This window comes from Talpa occidentalis, unplaced genomic scaffold (genome assembly GCF_014898055.3).
Source record: "Talpa occidentalis isolate TD23 unplaced genomic scaffold, MPIMG_talOcc4v2.1 talOcc4.17, whole genome shotgun sequence".
In the NCBI taxonomy this organism is placed as follows: domain Eukaryota; kingdom Metazoa; phylum Chordata; class Mammalia; order Eulipotyphla; family Talpidae; genus Talpa; species Talpa occidentalis.
In genome coordinates, this window is record NW_023601754.1 from 47,317,770 (window position 1) to 47,335,173 (window position 17,404).

The 17,404-nt window shown below is 58.0% G+C and overlaps 2 protein-coding genes across 6 annotated transcripts; one reads left to right on the forward strand and one right to left on the reverse strand.

Annotated features, from left to right (window-relative positions):
- Positions 1 to 210: 210 nt before the first annotated feature.
- On the reverse strand, positions 211 to 5,494 carry LOC119249667 (napsin-A-like). Its single transcript, XM_037517126.2, has 9 exons — positions 5,421 to 5,494; positions 3,918 to 4,059; positions 3,703 to 3,823; positions 3,393 to 3,511; positions 2,863 to 3,059; positions 1,868 to 1,990; positions 1,478 to 1,622; positions 621 to 719; positions 211 to 435 (listed from the first exon to the last, which is right to left on the reverse strand). The coding sequence occupies exons 1-9, from the start codon at positions 5,483 to 5,485 to the stop codon at positions 214 to 216; spliced, it is 1,233 nt and encodes a 410-aa protein (XP_037373023.1). The 5' UTR covers positions 5,486 to 5,494; the 3' UTR covers positions 211 to 213.
- A 6,156-nt stretch (positions 5,495 to 11,650) lies between these two features.
- On the forward strand, positions 11,651 to 16,882 carry NR1H2 (nuclear receptor subfamily 1 group H member 2). 5 transcript variants are annotated; one of them, XM_054697355.1, is made up of 10 exons: positions 11,651 to 11,814; positions 11,927 to 12,060; positions 12,601 to 12,662; positions 12,784 to 12,873; positions 13,160 to 13,450; positions 13,543 to 13,838; positions 14,003 to 14,182; positions 14,747 to 14,846; positions 15,899 to 16,107; positions 16,315 to 16,882. In XM_054697355.1, the coding sequence occupies exons 3-10, from the start codon at positions 12,620 to 12,622 to the stop codon at positions 16,459 to 16,461; spliced, it is 1,356 nt and encodes a 451-aa protein (XP_054553330.1). In that variant the 5' UTR covers positions 11,651 to 11,814; positions 11,927 to 12,060; positions 12,601 to 12,619; the 3' UTR covers positions 16,462 to 16,882. The 5 variants fall into 5 exon arrangements, with proteins under 5 accessions (XP_054553330.1, XP_037372985.1, XP_037372987.1 ...); XM_037517088.2 differs by having other exon boundaries at positions 11,655 to 11,814; positions 12,742 to 12,873; positions 16,315 to 16,880; XM_037517090.2 differs by lacking the exons at positions 11,651 to 11,814; positions 11,927 to 12,060 and adding an exon at positions 12,098 to 12,137 and having other exon boundaries at positions 12,742 to 12,873; positions 16,315 to 16,880.
- Positions 16,883 to 17,404: the final 522 nt, after the last annotated feature.

Below are 17,404 nucleotides of genomic sequence, written 5' to 3' on the forward strand. Positions count from 1 at the left end.
CTCCCCAAAAAGCGCACATTAAACACAAGGAACTGGGTTGTTCCATAACTTCCAAAAATAAAAAAAATAAAAATAAAAAAAAGAACAAAGTGACCCAGGAGGATTCAATGAAATAGAAAATTTTACTGAGCAGGGGCGAGGGAGAGGACTGCCAGTGCTTGTTTTAGGGGGGAACCTGTGGCATGACCCAGTGCCCACGCGGCCCACAGGCCTTCACCCCCGCGGCTGCCCCTGTGCATCGCCCTGTGAGGCAGCACCCCGAGAGCGTGCACGCGCCAGTCCCACCCGGGCGCCGCCCTTTGGGTCCCCACGGTCGAACACGGCCACGTAGGCGCCCAGAAAGACATCGCCGAGGATCCAGAAGGGTCCCGCTGGCGGAGGCACGTCCACTGCCCGGAAGCCGGAGAGGCAGACAGGGAGGCCACCTTGAGGAAACTGCAAGGCCACATGGGGTGTCACGCCCACCGGGCCCCCAACTGGGAGCCAGAGATCCAGACCCTGCCCGGGCTCTGGAGGGGTGTCTGTGGCCCTCCTCCCTCCCAGGCAGGGGGCACCCCCAGCTCCACCTCTGCAGCTGCATTTTATGGCTTCCCTCCGAAGGCACCCTGATGCCCACCTACCTGGATGACGTAATCCTCGGCCGTGAGGTTAAACCAGACGTCCCCGAGGAGGAAGGACACTGTGGGGAGCTTTGGGATTAGCGAGCATGGGATGAAGTACTGAGGGAGAAGAGCACAGTGGTGATGGCAGGTTCCTGGCCTGCGCACTCGCTTCAGAGCCTCCCGGGTGCCATGAGGCTGTCCAAAGCGGGCAGCTGGGTACGCGGGGCCATGTGTTCCGGCTCTGCTGCCCTCTGTAGCCTCCCACTCGCCTACATCCCCACATGATGGTGTCACCGCCCTCAGCTTCAGCTCACAACCTCACCCCCGAGTCTTCACCACCGTCTCAGCAGCACCAGAGGGCCCAGTGATGGGGGGGTCAGAAATCACCTGAAGGACACAGTCCCTCCCCAGACCCCTGCAGGGCCTCCTGAGTGCTGGGGTGCGGGGCAGCTCTTGAGCCCCTGGCCAAGTCCCACTTTAGGCTTCAACTGTCTATGCGGCCCTGGGATGCTCTTCCCAGGCCTCCAGCTGCTCCAGCTGTCTGCACTTTCACCCCATGGGGGCTGCCCACCTCTGAGGGTTCCCCTCCTCCATGGCTGACTGCTGGCCCCCTTGGAGCCTCTTCCAGAAGCCCCAGACCCCCAAGCTTCTCGCTATCAGCCAATCCTGATAAACTTGCCTCATCATCCCCTCCCATCCACCAAGCACTGGGAGCACCCCAGGGAGTTCCTTACTTCCCACCTGTACCCCAACCGTCACTGACCATGCCCAGTGACTTTGTCCTTTAATGTTCTCAGGCCTAACATCAAACCCAGTGTCCACCATCACCCCCATCAGCCTCCCCAGCCCACACCCAGCAGACACAGGGTCCTCACCTCCCCACCCAGAAAGGGGAGTCCCCCAATGGCCTTGTGCAGGGCCCGGATCTCCTCGCTGGGTCCTGTGATGACTGGTGTGCCTGTGTCCAGGACGGCAGCACAGCCCCTGGCACAGAGAGTCAGTCCTGTGCCCACCTTCACCCTGTGCAAGGCGTCAGCCATCAGAGCCAGCACCCCAGGAGTCCAGGCCCCCCAGCCTCCCTCAGACCCAGGGGTCCAGGGCCCCCAGCCTCCTCCCTCAGACCTAGGGGTCCAGACCCCAGTGCTTCTTTCTCAAATTCAGGTGTCTGAGCCCAAGCCTATCCTTCACCAGAAGTCGGAGTCCCAGCCCCTCCCAGACACCGGGATCAGGGCCAGCCCACCCCCGGCCCAGAGGAGGCGCCTCACCCCTCCATGCGGACCTGCCAGTAGGCAGGGACTGTGACGGGTACGAAGGTCAGGGGCGGGATGTAGTGCGCGGGGTCTGAGCCACCCAGAACCAGCTCTCCTCCGTCAGCCGCTTTGGGGTCCCTGCAGGGTACAGGGCTGTCAGTGCCTTGGGGTTGGGTCCCTTGCCAGCAGGGCAGAGGCTGAGGAAGGGCCTCCTGCCAGTGTGTGTGTATGGGGTTGCACTCTCAGTGGGGTGGTAGGAATCAGTGGGCGCTGATATTGGGTGCGGAAGAAAGGCGCCAGGTGAACAGCCTTCCTGGGGTGTCTCCACGGTCAGGGGAACCTGACTTCCTGATTTGGCCAAGAGGGGCAGAGGGGCAGGACTCCAGGAGGTGTGGGAGGCAGGGTCCCCCCCATGGAAGGCGCAGGAGGCAGAAGCCACTACGAGGTGGCAGGGCTCCTGAGCAGGTGTGAGGCGGAGTGACAGAGGGGCGCAGGACTCCTGCCTGTGCCTGGGGGGGCTCAGGGAGACATGGGGACTTCCCAGATGGTGTGAGCTTCCTGCCAGAGGCAGAGCTTCTGGGAATAGGTTGGCAGTGCTGACTCCGAATGTGTGTTCTCAAGTGGAATGTGGGGTGTTTACGGTGAACTGAGGGTTCCTGAGTTGGGGCAGGGAAGTCCCTCCCCTACCCAGTGGGAGTGGAATGGAAATGTCATTTCCTGGTTTGAGCTGGAAACATGGAGGTTAAGTGACGGTGAGTTTCGTATGTCCTCAGCCCTGCTTAGGGAGCGAAACTGCTAAAGAAGGCCCAGGTGATTCTTATCCTGCTCAGGCGGCTTCCTGACTGCACTGGGCCTTCGTCTGGCGGGTGGTGATGTCCTGTGCAGAGGGGTGCTGTGTGACTTCCTGAATGGAGGGGGCGACAACCTTTATGGGGGAAGGGACTTTCTCAAGATGACTAGAACACCCTCCTTGGGGACCAGGGCGCAGGAAGGCAGTCCCATCCCGTTACCTGTTGAGGTAGACGGAGAAGACAGGCTTATCCAGGAGCCCCTGGTCCACCAGCACGTCCAGCGGCGGCCGAACTCCTCCCACGGCCAGAGTGGGGAAGCCGAGGCCCAATATCCCATCACTTAAAGCGGCAGTGAAAAGCACGGACTCCCACACAGCCTCCCCGAAGGTCACCGACGCCCCTGTGACTCCTCCGAGCTGGGGACACAGTGAAGCAGGAAGTTACTTCTGGAAGGACATCCCTACCCGTGGGCTTCCCCAACCCAAAGCAGGAACCTCAGGTGAGGGCGCCCAGAAACAATGCCCACTGCAGGGGTGGGCAGAGCCGCCTGCCTTGAGAAGCCCCGCCCCTTGGCCCCGCCCCCACCGGCAGCCCCGCCTTTGTGGAAGCCCCGCCCCTCCAGGGAAGCCCCGCCCCTCATCCATTTCCCCAGAAAGCCTCTTCTCCTCAAACCAGCTCCCTAACACAAGTCATCTTAGACTTGGGGGTTCCCCCAGGCCCAAGCCCTCCTGGGGTCAGAGGTCACGCACGGTCAGCTTGTCCTCACTCAGGAAGCCCTTCAGCAGCCCAGTTCCATACTGAATGGCAAACTTGGTCCCATTGGGTTTGAAGGAGCTGGAGGCTGAGGAGTTGAAGCGGCGGTGGAACCCTAGGTCAGAAGGTCAGGGAAGTGTCACCGGGGCAGGGGAGCTGCAGAATATCTCCCACCCCTCTGATCTTCTCACCTGAGGGGGCATGTCAGAGAGGGCAGTGCCTCAAACCCCCCCATCATCTTTTACCCCCGCCCCATCTAGCCCTAACCCCACTCATCTAGCCCTGTCCTCCCCCACAGAAGCTCACAGCAGGGCAGACTGAAGTGGCATTTCGTGGACGGGACCCAGAGGTTGGACGAGCCAGAGTCGAAGATGACAGTGAAGTTCTGGGGGGGCGTTCCGAGCCCGATTTCTCCGTAATACTGGGCCTGATGGCAAAACAGAACACAGCGTCAGTGAGGAGCTGGGCATGAGGACCAAGGAATGTGGATTGTGGGGAACTTGTGTGGGGCTGGGACTCACGTTGAATATCTTGGAGAGAGGCACAGAGATGGGCTTGCCCCCAGGGGATGGGGTGCCCAGTCCGGGGGGCTCTGATGGCTTCCCCCATCCTCTCAGTGGGTTCAAGGTCCCTCGTCCAGTGTGGGCTCGGTGAAGACGGATCCTGTGGGGAGGAGGATACTGACGGGCAGAAGCCGCCCTTCCGGGACATGCTCTGTGCAGACGTCCCCAGCGGGGCACATGACCCATCGGGCACCTCAGGGCCCTACGCAGTCACTGCTGAATTCCCGGCTAGACTCACCTTCCCGGAAATGCCAATCCCTCATGACAAATTTCCCCAAAGACTGAGCAAACCATCCCCAACAGACCTTCCCCAAACCTTTCAATAGGAGACATTAAAAATTATGTAAAGTAGGGCCTCCCTGGTGGCGCAAGGGGTTAAGACTCAACCTATGAAGCTGTCTGCAGCCACTCCAACACAAGTTCAATTTCCGGCTGGCCAGGGAGCTACCCACATGGCGCAGCAGACCTCTCCTGTCTCCCTGCTGCTCCCCTCAGCAGTGTATTTCGTCAGTCTGCCTGTTCTGCTCCCCACTCTGTCTCTGGTGACTCATCTCACCCCCCACACTTCTGACCTACACCTCAGCTCTTGTATGCATAAATACATATGTAAAAAATATGTAAAATAATGGCCTCCCTGGTGGCGCAAGGGTTAAGTCTCAGTGCTATCAAATTATCGGCAGCCACTGCTGCAGGAGTTTGATCCCTGGCCAGGGAGCGACCCACATGGCGCAGCAGACCTCTCCTGTTTCCCCGCTGCTCCCCTCAGCAGTATGTTTCAGTGGATCTGTGAACACTCTCACCCGCCCCCCACCCCATACCTCTGGCCTACACCCAGCTCTTCTGTGCAAAAATAAAATCTTTTAAAAAGGCAAAAAAAAAAAAAAAAAACCTCAGGAATAATGCCTGCTCTCTGCTTCTGAGTTTCTCCAGAGCTCAGGAATGTAAGTTGGGAAAAAGCTTCCTGGGAGAGTACCCCCTTCCTCCTATCAAAAGTTTCAGGGGCTGAAGAGAGGAGAGGAGAAACTGAGGGAAGACAACAGAGGGGGAGATAATTGGGTTCCCCAAATTTGGTTTCTTGAGACCGAAAGATGTGACTCTGAGGGAGTCAGGTTAAACACCACAATCTGGGTCTCTAAGATCTGCGTGGAGAGGGCCCCAAGTGTGGAGACCCCAGTACCAGATGGTCAGAGCTTAAGGGGGGATTGGCAGGGCCCTCCAGATCTGGACAGTGGGGAGATGGGCCCCCATCAGGAGTCAGAGGATCTAGCATTATAAGGACTGGGGTCTTAGCCGATATCGGGGTGCCATCCTCAGGGATGAGCCCAGTGGCAGATCTGGGGACCCACGAGATAGGAGTCATGGATACAAAGGTGCCAGGTTTGGGAGCCATTGAATTGGGGAGCTCCAGATATGACAGGAAAGGGGGGAGGGCCTCCTAGGTTGGGTTGGGGTCCCCTTTACCGCATCAGCGAGGCCCCTGTGGGGTCCAGGGTCAGTAGCAGCAGCAGCAAAGGTACCGGTGACATCTCTGGGACCCGGATGCCAACCCAGGCGTTTGCTGCCTGGTTTTCTTTCACCCCGAGACTCCGCCCTGCTCACCACCTCCCCCTGGGCTTCGGAGGTGACCCAGGAGCTGGAGTGTGTGGGTGTGAGACGCAGAGGGAAGAGGCTGGGACAGCAGAGGAATGTACAGACATTGGTGGAGGGTCCCCAGAAGTATTACCGTGCATGTCCCTCCTCTCTCAAAATCGGGGGTGGCGGTAGGGGGGGTCTCCTCAGCCAGAACCCCTCCCCCACCCTTTAGCTACTATCGCTTTTACTAAGTACTTTCACTTCACTTTTTCAAATCTCGTTAACCACAGCCTCTCGTCGGCCCAGACAAGGGATGGGCGGCGCGTTTGCAAAGTTACTGGACACGTGGGGTGACTGTCGCTCCCTGCCCCATCCGCAGTGAGAATAACCTGCTGGAGTGTCTTTCGCACACACCTGCCGGCTGTGCAGTGTCCTGCCTGTCCCAACCAGGGCCATTGTTGGTTTCATCGTGGAAACACTTAGGGTTTGCGTGATCTCTGGGGGGACAGCGACACGGGGGTGCTGAGGCCTGGAGTCTCAGCTGATGGCCTGGGCTGGGGGAGGCTGGGCCAAGGCCAGGGGAGTGGGAGGCTGGGCATTTTGCAGGGAAGGGGCTAGAAGCGTTGCTCTGCGTGACTGGCCCTTGTCACTTCCAGGTCCTGGGGTGGTGGCTCTGGGGTTCTCTTCAGCTGAAGCATCCACCCCTTGCCACACGCACACTCCACAGCTAGTATCCCTCTTACAATTATGACTTCACTCTTCCCAGATGCCGTGAAGGGGCCGGTGGGGAGTAGGTGAAGGGTTTGGCGGGAGAGAGGGTCAGAGCAGACACTCTCCCCGGCAGCTTTAGTGGGGCCTCCAGGGTGAGGACCCCTTACTCATTATTCTAATTGGAAAACACTTGAAATCCACACCCCCACCGCCCTACCTCACAGAAAAGGCCAAAAACTAAACCAGCGTCTACTGATCTGGCCCTTCTTCCCCAATGAAGCGGTGAATATTTTTTCCTATGCTGTATTTACCATCGATGTGCAGTGCCTTCCTCCTGACCCTTCCTCCTCCCACCCCCTCTTAACCTCAGAAATCTTCCTCCATGTATTAAAGTCCTCACCATTGTAACTAACGCGGCATTAAACGCTATAGAATGCTTTTTTTTTTTTTATAGAGGCATGCTTTTTATTTTATTTTATTTTACTTGTTTGTTTGTTTGTTTTATACATGCACTGGGTACAGTCAGAAGCGCGAGAGGGCGAGAGAATTCACCAGAGCCAGAGCGGGGAGCAGAGCAGGCAGAAGGACCGAAGTACACTGCTGAGGGGAGCAGCGGGCGGCAGGAGAGGTCTGCGCGCCATGTAGAATGTACATTTTTTGGCTTGCTGGTTTCACATCCTTTGGATGGTTTCAAGAATGAGATTGCTGGATCGTACTTCATTTTCACTTTTTTTTAGTTTTTTAAGGTACATCCAGATCACATTTCAAAATACCAGTTCACACTCCCACCAATAGCATCATAGGGTTCTCTTCCTCCGCACCCTCTCCAGCCCTTGTTGCTGGGGATGTTTTCAATACCTGCCAATTTCACGGGTGTGAGATGGTATCTTGGTGTCCTTTTAACCTCCATCTCATTCATTGAAAGCAACGATGAACATTTCTCCAGGTGTCTGTTGGCCTTCCTAGTAAGCTGCAGACAAGTGATACCTTCGGAATGAAGCAAGTGTCTTTTAAACAGCTGTATAGTACTCCAGAGTAGGAATGTGACACTATCTCTCTAACTGATGTCCTATGTCTGTTGTTCCCTGTTTTCAGTATGATAAACGACCCTGCAGAATTGGTCCTGACTGCACGTGCTGAGTGCTTGCTCCATGCTATCTGTCAGTCCACACAGAGAACTACAACTGCTTTTACAATAACCACACGGAGCTGTAGATTTTGATACAATCAGAATCCTGATTCACCCCGAGGAAGAGACAACGCAATGTGTGAACACAGAAGAAAGGGGTGGTGGGGGGCCATTTTGGAGGCTGGTTGCCCAGAGTCCAGCACTGCACTTGTGTTTGCAATCTCCTTCAGAGCCCCACAACTGGGGTCGACTTCTGTTGGGTGGATTTTGAGGTCCGAAGAGAACGTCTCACTTGGTAATCAAACTCTAGGCACTGTTAAACATCTGTTCCATGTGTTGCAAATATTTTCTCTCAGGTTGCCACCTTATTCTTAATCATGTTTATGGTGATTTTAGTCACATAGAAAGGTAATTTTCAAAACAAGAAGAAATTTTTGAAAAACAAAGAAAAATAGAAAATATTTTCCTATGTGGTCAGTTATTTCAATTCCTTCTATTTCCTGCTGGGATAATGGAAATCCTAACTATTACTGTTGACTGCCCTCTGCTAGGATGCTCACGTGATATTGTAAACTATCCGGGTGACCAGGAAGCTAGTCTGGTTAGGATAACCTGGGTCTGGTGAAGACACACCTTCAGTATTTTGAAGAACTGTAATTTCACAGCCCAAGCCCTACCCTTCCAAGACAAGGATTCAATCACCTATCAATCACTCTGCAGACTCACCCTCTCAACTGTCAATTAGGGTCCCAGATTTCCACTAAGTGCCTCTTTGTCCTCTCTTTCTTTATATATATATATATACATATATATATATATATATATATATATTTAAAAAACAGGTTTATTAGGGAAAGGGACAGAAGAATGAAAGACACTTGCAGAGACACCAGAGGGCAGGAAGAGCTGGCCCGGAGGGGACAGGTTTGCTGAGAGAGGCCTGCATGGTCTCAGGCGGGCAGCCTTGAGGAGAGCGGCCTCCACTGAGGGGGGGGTCAGTGAGGAGAAGCCCCAGCAGGTGCAGGTCACAGGCAGGCAGGAGGCCATTGCCCTGGGGAGGGAGAGAGTTGGTGAGAAGAAGCACCTGCACAGCCAGAGGTGGGGAGATGGACTGCTACCTGGCCTTCACTTTCTTTCTTTTTTTTTTTTTATAGAGGCATGTTTTTATTTATTATGTTTGTTTGTTTGTTTTGTTTATACATGCACTGGGTACAGTCAGAAGCGCGGGAGGGTGAGAGAACTCACCAGAGCCAGAGTAGGGAGCAGAGCAGGCAGAGGGACTGAAGCACACTGCTGAGGGGAGCAGCGGGCGGCAGGAGAGGTCTGCGCACCATGTGGGATCCTCCTCCGGTGGCCGGGGAGCAGCCGGGGATCGAACCGGCGCCGCAGAGCTGGCCTTCACTTTCAATCGCTGTTCCTGTCTTGCCTCTTGTCTGTCTCCTCTGTTACAAGAAAACTGGCCCCATCTTCTGGGGATCAAAGTGCTTGCAAAACCCTCCCCTCTCTTCTCCAAGCCTTTCCAGCGGCCCCGCCTCCACCTGTCAATCATTGCGTCCACCAATCCCACAGCCCTTTATGGGTCTTCAGGACAACCTCTCTGGACTGACTGCAGATTCCAGGACTAATCTCTCTCTGAGGCTGGAGGTAGTGGCCCCACCCCATAAGTAAAAGGCATTGGATGAAATCTAGGGTCTCCCTCTTGAACTTCAGTTCCCCTTTGAGATGTAGTAACAGGAAAGTCCCTTAGGTGGACCCTGGAGGGAATGAATCTTCAAAGAAGTTGCGAGGGCCCAGCCAGAGAGATGGGGCTGTGACTTCCAGGTTTCAAGAAGCACCTTCAGCAGCCCCAAGAGGAAAGGTGGGCATTAAGTGAAGGGGAATCCTACAGGAACAAAGACTCAGGCGTTGCACAAATAATGATGCAAGAGAGTGAAGGAAACATTGTAAGAGGAAAAGTTTCAAGTAGGGAGAGGTGAGGAGATTCAGTGCCCAAGTGGAGGATTTGGCCTCTTACAGATTGCGCAAACGTGGGGGGCAGCAATGTCTCTGAACCTCTGCCGATGAGCCAGCAGCGTCCGGGGGGAGCACACGGCCATTTCCTGATTGCTTCCACTTCATTCATCAAAAGGAGAAGTGGGAAAGAAGAGGGGGCGTAGGCTGGAGTGTTGACAGGGAAGGAACCAAGCAGTTTGTTAGAGAATGGAGAAGTGAGCCATGGAAGGCTGGTTGTCCGTGTCCCTCCAGGCCTGCACTCACACGTGTGAGATGTGTCCACGCACAGGCCTGGCGGCTGTGAGTAGGCAGAGAGGCGGAGTTCATTTTGCCAGGAGAGTATGACTGAGGGAGAAAGCAAGGGAGCTCATGTTGCACGCGCTGTGACAATGGTTGTGGAGACCACAGACTATACTGGTCAAGGAAGGGTTTAGAGGAGGAGAAAATGTAAAAGAAAAAAAAAGGGGGGGGACAATTACAGCAAAAGATCAGGGATACCAATGGAATCACAGAATGGAAAGACCCTAAGGCTGGGACATCATTCCTTCTCTGACATCATCTTTTCCCTTCATTGCAGCCACATAGGCCTCCTCACCCACTCCATACTCCAAACCCGCTTCTGCCTCAGGGCCTTTGCACAAGCTGTTCTATTTTTCAAATAAATTTATTATTTATTTATGCATACAAGAACTGGGGTGTAGGCCAGATGTGCCGGACGGGGGTGGTGGTGAGAGGACTCACCAGAGACAAAGTGGGGAGCAGACCAGGTGGACTGACTGAAACACACTGCTGAGGGGAGCAGCGGGGAGACAGGAGAGGTCTGCTGCGCCATGTGGGTCAGCTCCCTGGCCAGGGGTTGAACTCATGCTGCAGAGGCTGCTGATAGCTTCATAGTGCTGAGACTTAAGCTCTGGCGCCACCAGGGAGGCTCCCTGCACAAGATTTCCTCCAGGGCACCTTAATCCTTCTTCAAATCTCTGCTTAAGTGTTACCTTTTTTAAAAAATGTGATCTTCTTGGTGAAGTCTACCCTGACCCCTCTACTGAGCAAGGCAACCATCCTCCCCCAGCATATCCAGTCTCCTTTGCCCTGATATCTCTCCCTGCCCCACAGCGCTCATTCCTGCTGCATTCATTAACTCTAAGATGCCACTGTGTCACGTGCATCTTAGAATCAGGGATATTGTCTATATTGATAATTTACCTTTTACCTTGATTGCCTGTTTCCCCATTAGAATCTAACCTACACCAAGACAGAGGTCTTGGTCTGCTTCCTTAGCCATCGTGTTCCCGGCACCTAGGAGAGTGCCTAGCACCTTGTAAATGCTCAATAAATATTTCTAAAGAACCCGTTCGTGCATGCGTTGGTCTGGGGGGTTTCCCTGACACAGTCAACAGGAAATCCTGTTTCTCCACAGTAACTCTCACCGCATCTTCCCCTCTTGTGTCTCAGCAGCCGACATAGTCACTCTTGAACCCTCAGGATCCCCCCACCCCGATTCCCCATCACCTAGTCCCTCTTGGGCAATTTAGTGATTTCTGGGTCTTCCCTGCAAATTCTTAAATAGCCACACGGGGGTGGTGTGGCCCGTTCTCCCAGTGCAGATTCGCGATTTACTCAAACTACAAACCAACTAACTACAAACGCAAGGCTCTGTAATTACTCTCCTCTCGGTACTACGGAAAAATATTTTCTACGCAGTCTATCCTACATGAATCCAAACAGTACAACTTCATGACTTTTCTGAAATTTAAAAAATTTGAGTACACAGGCTACTGAGTGGTTGACTTTACCCACGACGATGCCCATCGGCGGTGCTCGCTGACGAGTTTTCTGGTCATTGGGAAGAGCCAGTCTCCTCATTTACCTTAATTTACTGCCAGCACCTTCCCCAAGGTAGCAATGCTTAAACGTTACCTCCCTGGAGGCTGGAGCTGAACTCCTGGAGCACACCTGTCTCTCTCAAGCCTCCCGCTTTTGCCCCGGGCTTCCCGCCGCCCGGAACGCAGACGCCTGCCTCAAATCAGCTGCGTGAGAAAGGGAGCTAGAGCTGGGGCGTTTCAGGGCGAGCACCCCCTTGGCTGCAGCCCTGAGAGGCACGGGGATGCGCTGAGCCACACAGCGCGCGCAGGGAGGTGACGACACTCCAGCGCGCCCCTCGCCCAGCCCGGGCCCCCGCGGGCCCGGAACCCTTGTGCCAGCCTCCAGGGGAGCGACCCGGTAAGATAAACTTCCGGTGGCTGTGGGACTTCCGCACGGGACAACGGATTCGGCGAGCCCCTATGAACCGGAAATCCGTCACCTCTCACTCCCCGCCCTTTTCCGGAAGTGATGCACGGTGGGGTTGCCGGAAGAAGTGGCGAAGTTACTTTTGAGGGGACCCGAGCAGCAGTGGCGCGCCAGGGGACACAGAGGAGGAGGAAGAGAAGCAGAGCAAGGGGACGGAGGCAGGTGCACTGGAGTGTGGGGAGACGCGGGAGGAGCTCCGGGCCCGGGTCTTCCCGGCGTTCCCCGCGCTGCTGATCAGTACCCCTTCTCTCCTTCCACCCCCTCCCCTCCCCAGCTCGCGCCGCCCCCGGCTGTTTCCAGGGCAACGGGAGTAGGAGACCCCGCGAGAGGCCGCCCACGAGACCCTCGCGCGCAGCCATGAGCCCCGCCCCCCACTGGTGTTCGGAGAGGGGCGGGACCTGGAGCGAGGTGGGGGCGGGGCCTGAGGGGCGGGAGGAGGTGGGGGCGGGGCTGGGAGGGAGGTAGCCAAGTGATGGGCCGGCACGGTATGGGCGGGGTGAGGGAGGGGCCGAAAGGGACGGGGCGGGACCTAGGGAGAAGAGAGGCGGAGCATTCGGAGTAGGTGGGGTCAGACTGAGAATTGTGGGGTGCTTCCTGGGCGGAGATGGGGTGGGATGGGGTGGGATCTGATCATGAAACAGTGGGAAGGGGCAAGGATGAAGCTGAAAGGGCAAGACCTGCGAAGAGCCGGTGGGAGGAGTTGGGGCGGAGCCTAAAAGGGGGCGGGACCTGAGGCTAAGCTGAAGGTTGTCCTGGAGCAGACAGGCAGGGCCCAGTGGGAATTGGTGGTGGGGGTGCAGGCTAGCCGGGACTGAGCGAGGTGTCTGTGGGAGGGACGAAGGGGGAGACGAATTTGGGAGAGATGGAGGAGAGGTGCCCCCAGCAAGCCTATGGCTGACCCTCTCTGACTCCACAAGGCTCTCCCTTCAGTCCCCCTGTATTTCGCAGGCTGCTCCGTGACCCCACCATGTCCACCCCCACCACAAGTTCCCTGGACACCCCCTTGCCTGGTGAGTGACCCTTTTTCTCACCCCAACGTTCTCCCATCACATACTCATCAGGAAAAACTCACCGTGCCTCCTTCTCCAGGAAATGACCCCCCTCAGACCAGCACCCCCTCTTCTTCACCAGCTGTAAAGGAGGAGGGTCCTGAACCGTGGCCAGGGGGTCCAGACCCTGATGTCCCAGGCACTAATGGGACGGACTCAGCCAGCAGCATGGGTGAGAAGGGGTCTAGGGACATGGGCTGTTATTGGGGAGAAGGGTTCGGGTCAGATCAGGGAAGGGGGAAGGAACCGAAACGGGAGGAGGTCCAGACTTCTCCTTTATTATATTCTTCTATTCCTCCATGACACCCGTTCCTTCGAGGGCTCCTCCGCTGACACCTCTTCCCCGCTGGATCCCTGTGTCCCGGGCTCACCCTCCGTCCTCTGTCCTCGGGCCTGTCGCTCTCGCTGCTGTCCTCACTGTGGCTCTGGCCCTCACGTTGGCTGTGCACTCCCCCCAGTCATTCCTGACCCCGCCGAGGAGCCAGAGCGCAAGCGCAAGAAGGGCCCAGCTCCGAAGATGCTGGGCCACGAGCTGTGCCGCGTGTGTGGGGACAAGGCCTCCGGCTTCCACTACAACGTGCTCAGCTGCGAAGGCTGCAAGGGCTTCTTCCGCCGCAGTGTGGTCCGCGGCGGGGCGGGGCGCTACGCCTGCCGGGGCGGTGGCACGTGCCAGATGGACGCCTTCATGCGGCGCAAGTGCCAGCAGTGCCGGCTGCGCAAGTGCAAGGAGGCCGGGATGAGGGAGCAGTGTGAGTGTCGGCACCAGGACAGGGGTGGGGCTGGCCTGGCAGCTGCCCAGGCCCAGGGGCTCCACTCAAGCCTGTGCCTCCCCGCCCCCCAGGTGTCCTTTCTGAAGAACAGATCCGGAAGAAGAAGATTAGAAAGCAGCAGCAGCAGCAGCAGCAGCAGCAGCAGCAGCAGCAGTCATCACCCGGGGCCCCGGGTGGCAGCGGCAGTGGCAGCAGCTCAGCCCCGGGGCCTGGAGCCTCCCCTGGAGGCTCCGAAGTGGGCGGCCCGGGCTCCGGGGACAGTGAGGGCGTGCAGTTAACAGCTGCCCAGGAACTCATGATCCAGCAGCTCGTGGCAGCCCAGCTGCAGTGCAACAAGCGCTCCTTTTCCGACCAGCCCAAAGTCACGGTACTGCCTCCTGTGGCCTCCCGCTGAGGCCGAAGCCCCCGTGGGGAGGGAGGCGGTCCAAGGGCAGGGGTGTGGACACGAGTGTCTGCTGGGTGTGGGCTTGGCCTCAGGGTGCCTGGGGCTCACAGGAGTTCTGAGAGTCACCGTGGCCCCTGTGTCCCCAGCCCTGGCCCCTGGGTGCAGACCCCCAGTCCCGCGACGCCCGCCAGCAGCGTTTTGCCCACTTCACGGAGCTGGCCATCATCTCAGTCCAGGAGATCGTGGACTTCGCCAAGCAGGTGCCCGGCTTTCTGCAGCTGGGCCGCGAGGACCAGATCGCCCTTCTGAAGGCATCCACCATAGAGGTACCAGCCAGCCCACCGTCCTCAGCAAGCCCCTTCCTCCCGCCCACCAGGAACCCCAGATAGGCTGGGAGCCTGGCGATGCACACCCCCCCTCTGGCCCTTGCCTGCTGGAGGTGACCTGCTGGGAATGTCAGAGCAGTAAACAAGATCGTCAGAGCCTCCCATGAGCCACAGGGAGGGAAACTGGCTGAGGTGGAGGATAATTGAGGATGGGCTGGAGGGGCGTGCTTTTGCCAACAAGCTATTTTGACTCAAAATAACGGCAATGATTAAGTATTGAGTGCCTGCTGTATGCTGCACCCCATTCTAAATGGTTGGCAGGTGGCAGTGAACGGGACAGACAGAAATCCCGCCCCCAGGCCTCCTGACTACCCGGAGTGGCCCGGGTCAGGAGTGCGAGTGTGCTGGACCCAGAAGGCGGCGAGCTGGAGTGTCCAGACCACAGGCTGTTGTGGCTAAGAGCACAGGGTCGGTCCCAGTGAGACCAGGCCCTCCATTTGAGCCCGAGAGGAGGGACAGGTGCCCAAAGGGTCAAAGACCCCTGTGCTCCTCTGCCACACGCAGATCATGCTGCTGGAGACGGCCAGACGCTACAACCATGAGACCGAGTGCATCACCTTTCTGAAGGACTTCACCTACAGCAAGGATGACTTCCACCGCGCAGGTACGCCCATGGGTGGTCCTGCAGGGCCCCTGCTAGCAGCTCTTGGTCCTCTTGTCCCTGTCTGACCGTTCATTTATCTCCGAAGTAAGGGCTGAGCCAGCCTGGAGGTGTGAGCAGCGTGCAGTCGCTGGTTCTGGGTGGTGGGACACGGTGTAGGGCGAGACACAGGCCCGCTGTGTGGAGTTAGGAAGAGGATCCCCCCAGCCCCCAAACCTGATCTCACTCGAGGGGGCTGTCTCTCAGCTCACTGGGGAAAAACCCAGAGTCCCCACCACGGCCCACCTGCCATGGGGTCTGGCCCCAGCCCCGCCTCTCCCTTCGCTCCCTCTTCTCCATCCATCTCCTCACTCAAACCTGAGCTGCAGTCTCAATGCTTCAGTCCTTGTGGGTTTGCCCTTCTGCCTGGAGCCAGGGGGTGTGACTGCCCTTCCCAGTTCTAACCCTGACAGTCCCCAGGCAGCCCCAGGCCTGGACACTGGCCGTTGGGACGTGCTGGAACTCACCCTCACCTTCCCTGTGCGCCGGCCTCCTCCCTCAGGTCTTGGCTCAGACCCCCCTACAGCGAGGCCCCTCTTCTCTACTGCCCCTTCACCCTTGCCTCGCCCTCGTTCCGAACCTCACAGGCTGGGCGCCTGTGTGTTCTCTCCTACCTGTGCCCTGCACCCCAAATCTACGTTGCACCCAGGGAACCTGGTCTGGCACACCACCCCACCGGCCTGGTGGGGGCACAGGAATGAGTGGGTGGGTTTGGGGAGTGGGTGGATGGTCCCTTTCGAGTGCATGTTTGAGAGAGAAGCCATTGCCGGGGTGACACGCCCTGACGAGGCAGTGAGCCAGGTCTAAAGCCTGTCTCTGCCTCTCTGAAGGGGCGAGGTGGCCTGAGAGCAGGAGAGGCAAGGGGAGAGTAGAAAATCCTGGAAACGTCCACTCTTGTGGCTCGTTGCATCATCCAGGCGGCAAGTAAAGGACACTGAGGCAAACAGAAATGCTTTTCCTCCCCCCATTGATGGGGGGCAGGGCGGGGGAGTTGTCAGCCGGTCCCCCACCCCCAGGCCTGCAGGTGGAGTTCATCAACCCCATCTTTGAGTTCTCGCGGGCCATGCGGCGGCTGGGCCTGGACGACGCGGAGTACGCCCTCCTCATCGCCATCAACATCTTTTCTGCCGACCGGCCCAACGTGCAGGAGCCCGGCCGCGTGGAGGCGCTGCAGCAGCCCTACGTGGAGGCGCTGCTGTCCTACACGCGCATCAAGCGGCCGCAGGTATGGCCGGCCAGGCGGAGCCATGGAGCCCGCAGGCCCTGGAGGGGACAGGAGGTCCAGCCCACCGCCGAGCCCCCCTCCTCGCCACTCCCCCCTACCCCAGGCCCTCAGCTCTGGCCCCTCAACCAGAGCCAGGCCTAGTCAGCTGCCCAGGACTTGGTCTGGCCCAGCAAGGCCCACCAGCACGCTCGCCCCTTCTCCCCGCAGGACCAGCTGCGCTTCCCGCGCATGCTCATGAAGCTGGTGAGCCTACGCACGCTGAGCTCCGTGCACTCGGAGCAGGTCTTCGCCCTGCGGCTCCAGGACAAGAAGCTGCCGCCTCTGTTGTCGGAGATCTGGGACGTGCACGAGTGAGGGACCCGTGGCCCCGGCCACGCCCTGCATCCTCCAATGAATGGACACTCGCCCCTTCCTCCTGGATGGGAAGGGGCCGGCCAGTCGGGGACCACCCTGTGACTCAGAGCCCCTGCCCGGCACAGGAGGCCCCCTCCCTGCCCACGCAGTCTTCCTGGGCGGGAGTGGGCACAGGGGCCGACCTCTGACTTCTCCAAGCACTCCCAGCTGCCCTCCCTGCCAGCTTACACCTCCAGCCCAGCACGCCATGCACCTTGAACGGAGGGAGGGGCGCTCCCTGGCTCTCCCCCCGGCCCAGCCGAGAGACCACAGGCCCCCCTCTCCCTCTGCTCCTTTTATTTAATAAAAACTAAAAAAAAAAAATTAAAAAAACAGGAAAATAAAATACGGATAGAACCTGCCCGGAGCCGGAGTGAGTCGGAGGTGGGCGGCCTGGCGTGGACAGGCCTCCGAGAGGCCCCTGGCTGGTGGGGGGTCAGACGCGGACCCCCGGGCCCAGTGTGACATGACACCCTCGAGGCCACCTCCCCACAGCCAGAGCCGCCCTGGAAGGACGCGAAGACTTACCCGCGCGAGGCACCCGGGCTTCCGTTGGGCGGGCAGGAGGTGCTGAAGCCACTGCGCGAGCGCTGCGCCTCGTGTTCCGATCCAGCCAGCACTTGGGGGGCGCTGGGCGCGGGCGGTTGCAAGCGGGGAACAGCGAGCAGGGGAAGGTTCCTGCCCAGAGGTTTCCAAGGTCGGGCTGGCTGAATGCAGACAGAATGAGGGGATGGGAATTTCGTTTCGTGGGGGCAGCACCGGGGAAGGCCTGGGGAGCTGGGACCTGACCCATGAGAACCAGCAGGCTGGCCCCCCAAGCTGAGGGAAGGGCTGTGCCGGGCGTGGAGGACGAGAGAGCCCGAGAGCTCCGAGTGAGGAATACTCGGCTGCGAGGGGACACCCC

Excerpts from the sequence above, each read along its gene's own strand:
- LOC119249667 (XM_037517126.2), bottom strand. The coding sequence starts at position 5,485 with ATGTCACCGGTACCTTTGCTGCTGCTGCTACTGACCCTGGACCCCACA. Across the intron at positions 3,824-3,917 it reads CTCTCTCCAAGATATTCAAC|GCCCAGTATTACGGAGAAAT; the intron begins GTGAGTCCCAGC and ends TTTTGCCATCAG. Across the intron at positions 1,991-2,862 it reads TTCTCCGTCTACCTCAACAG|GGACCCCAAAGCGGCTGACG; the intron begins GTAACGGGATGG and ends TGTACCCTGCAG.
- NR1H2 (XM_037517088.2), top strand. The coding sequence starts at position 12,620 with ATGTCCACCCCCACCACAAGTTCCCTGGACACCCCCTTGCCTG. Across the intron at positions 12,874-13,159 it reads GGACTCAGCCAGCAGCATGG|TCATTCCTGACCCCGCCGAG; the intron begins GTGAGAAGGGGT and ends CACTCCCCCCAG. Across the intron at positions 13,451-13,542 it reads GGCCGGGATGAGGGAGCAGT|GTGTCCTTTCTGAAGAACAG; the intron begins GTGAGTGTCGGC and ends CCCGCCCCCCAG.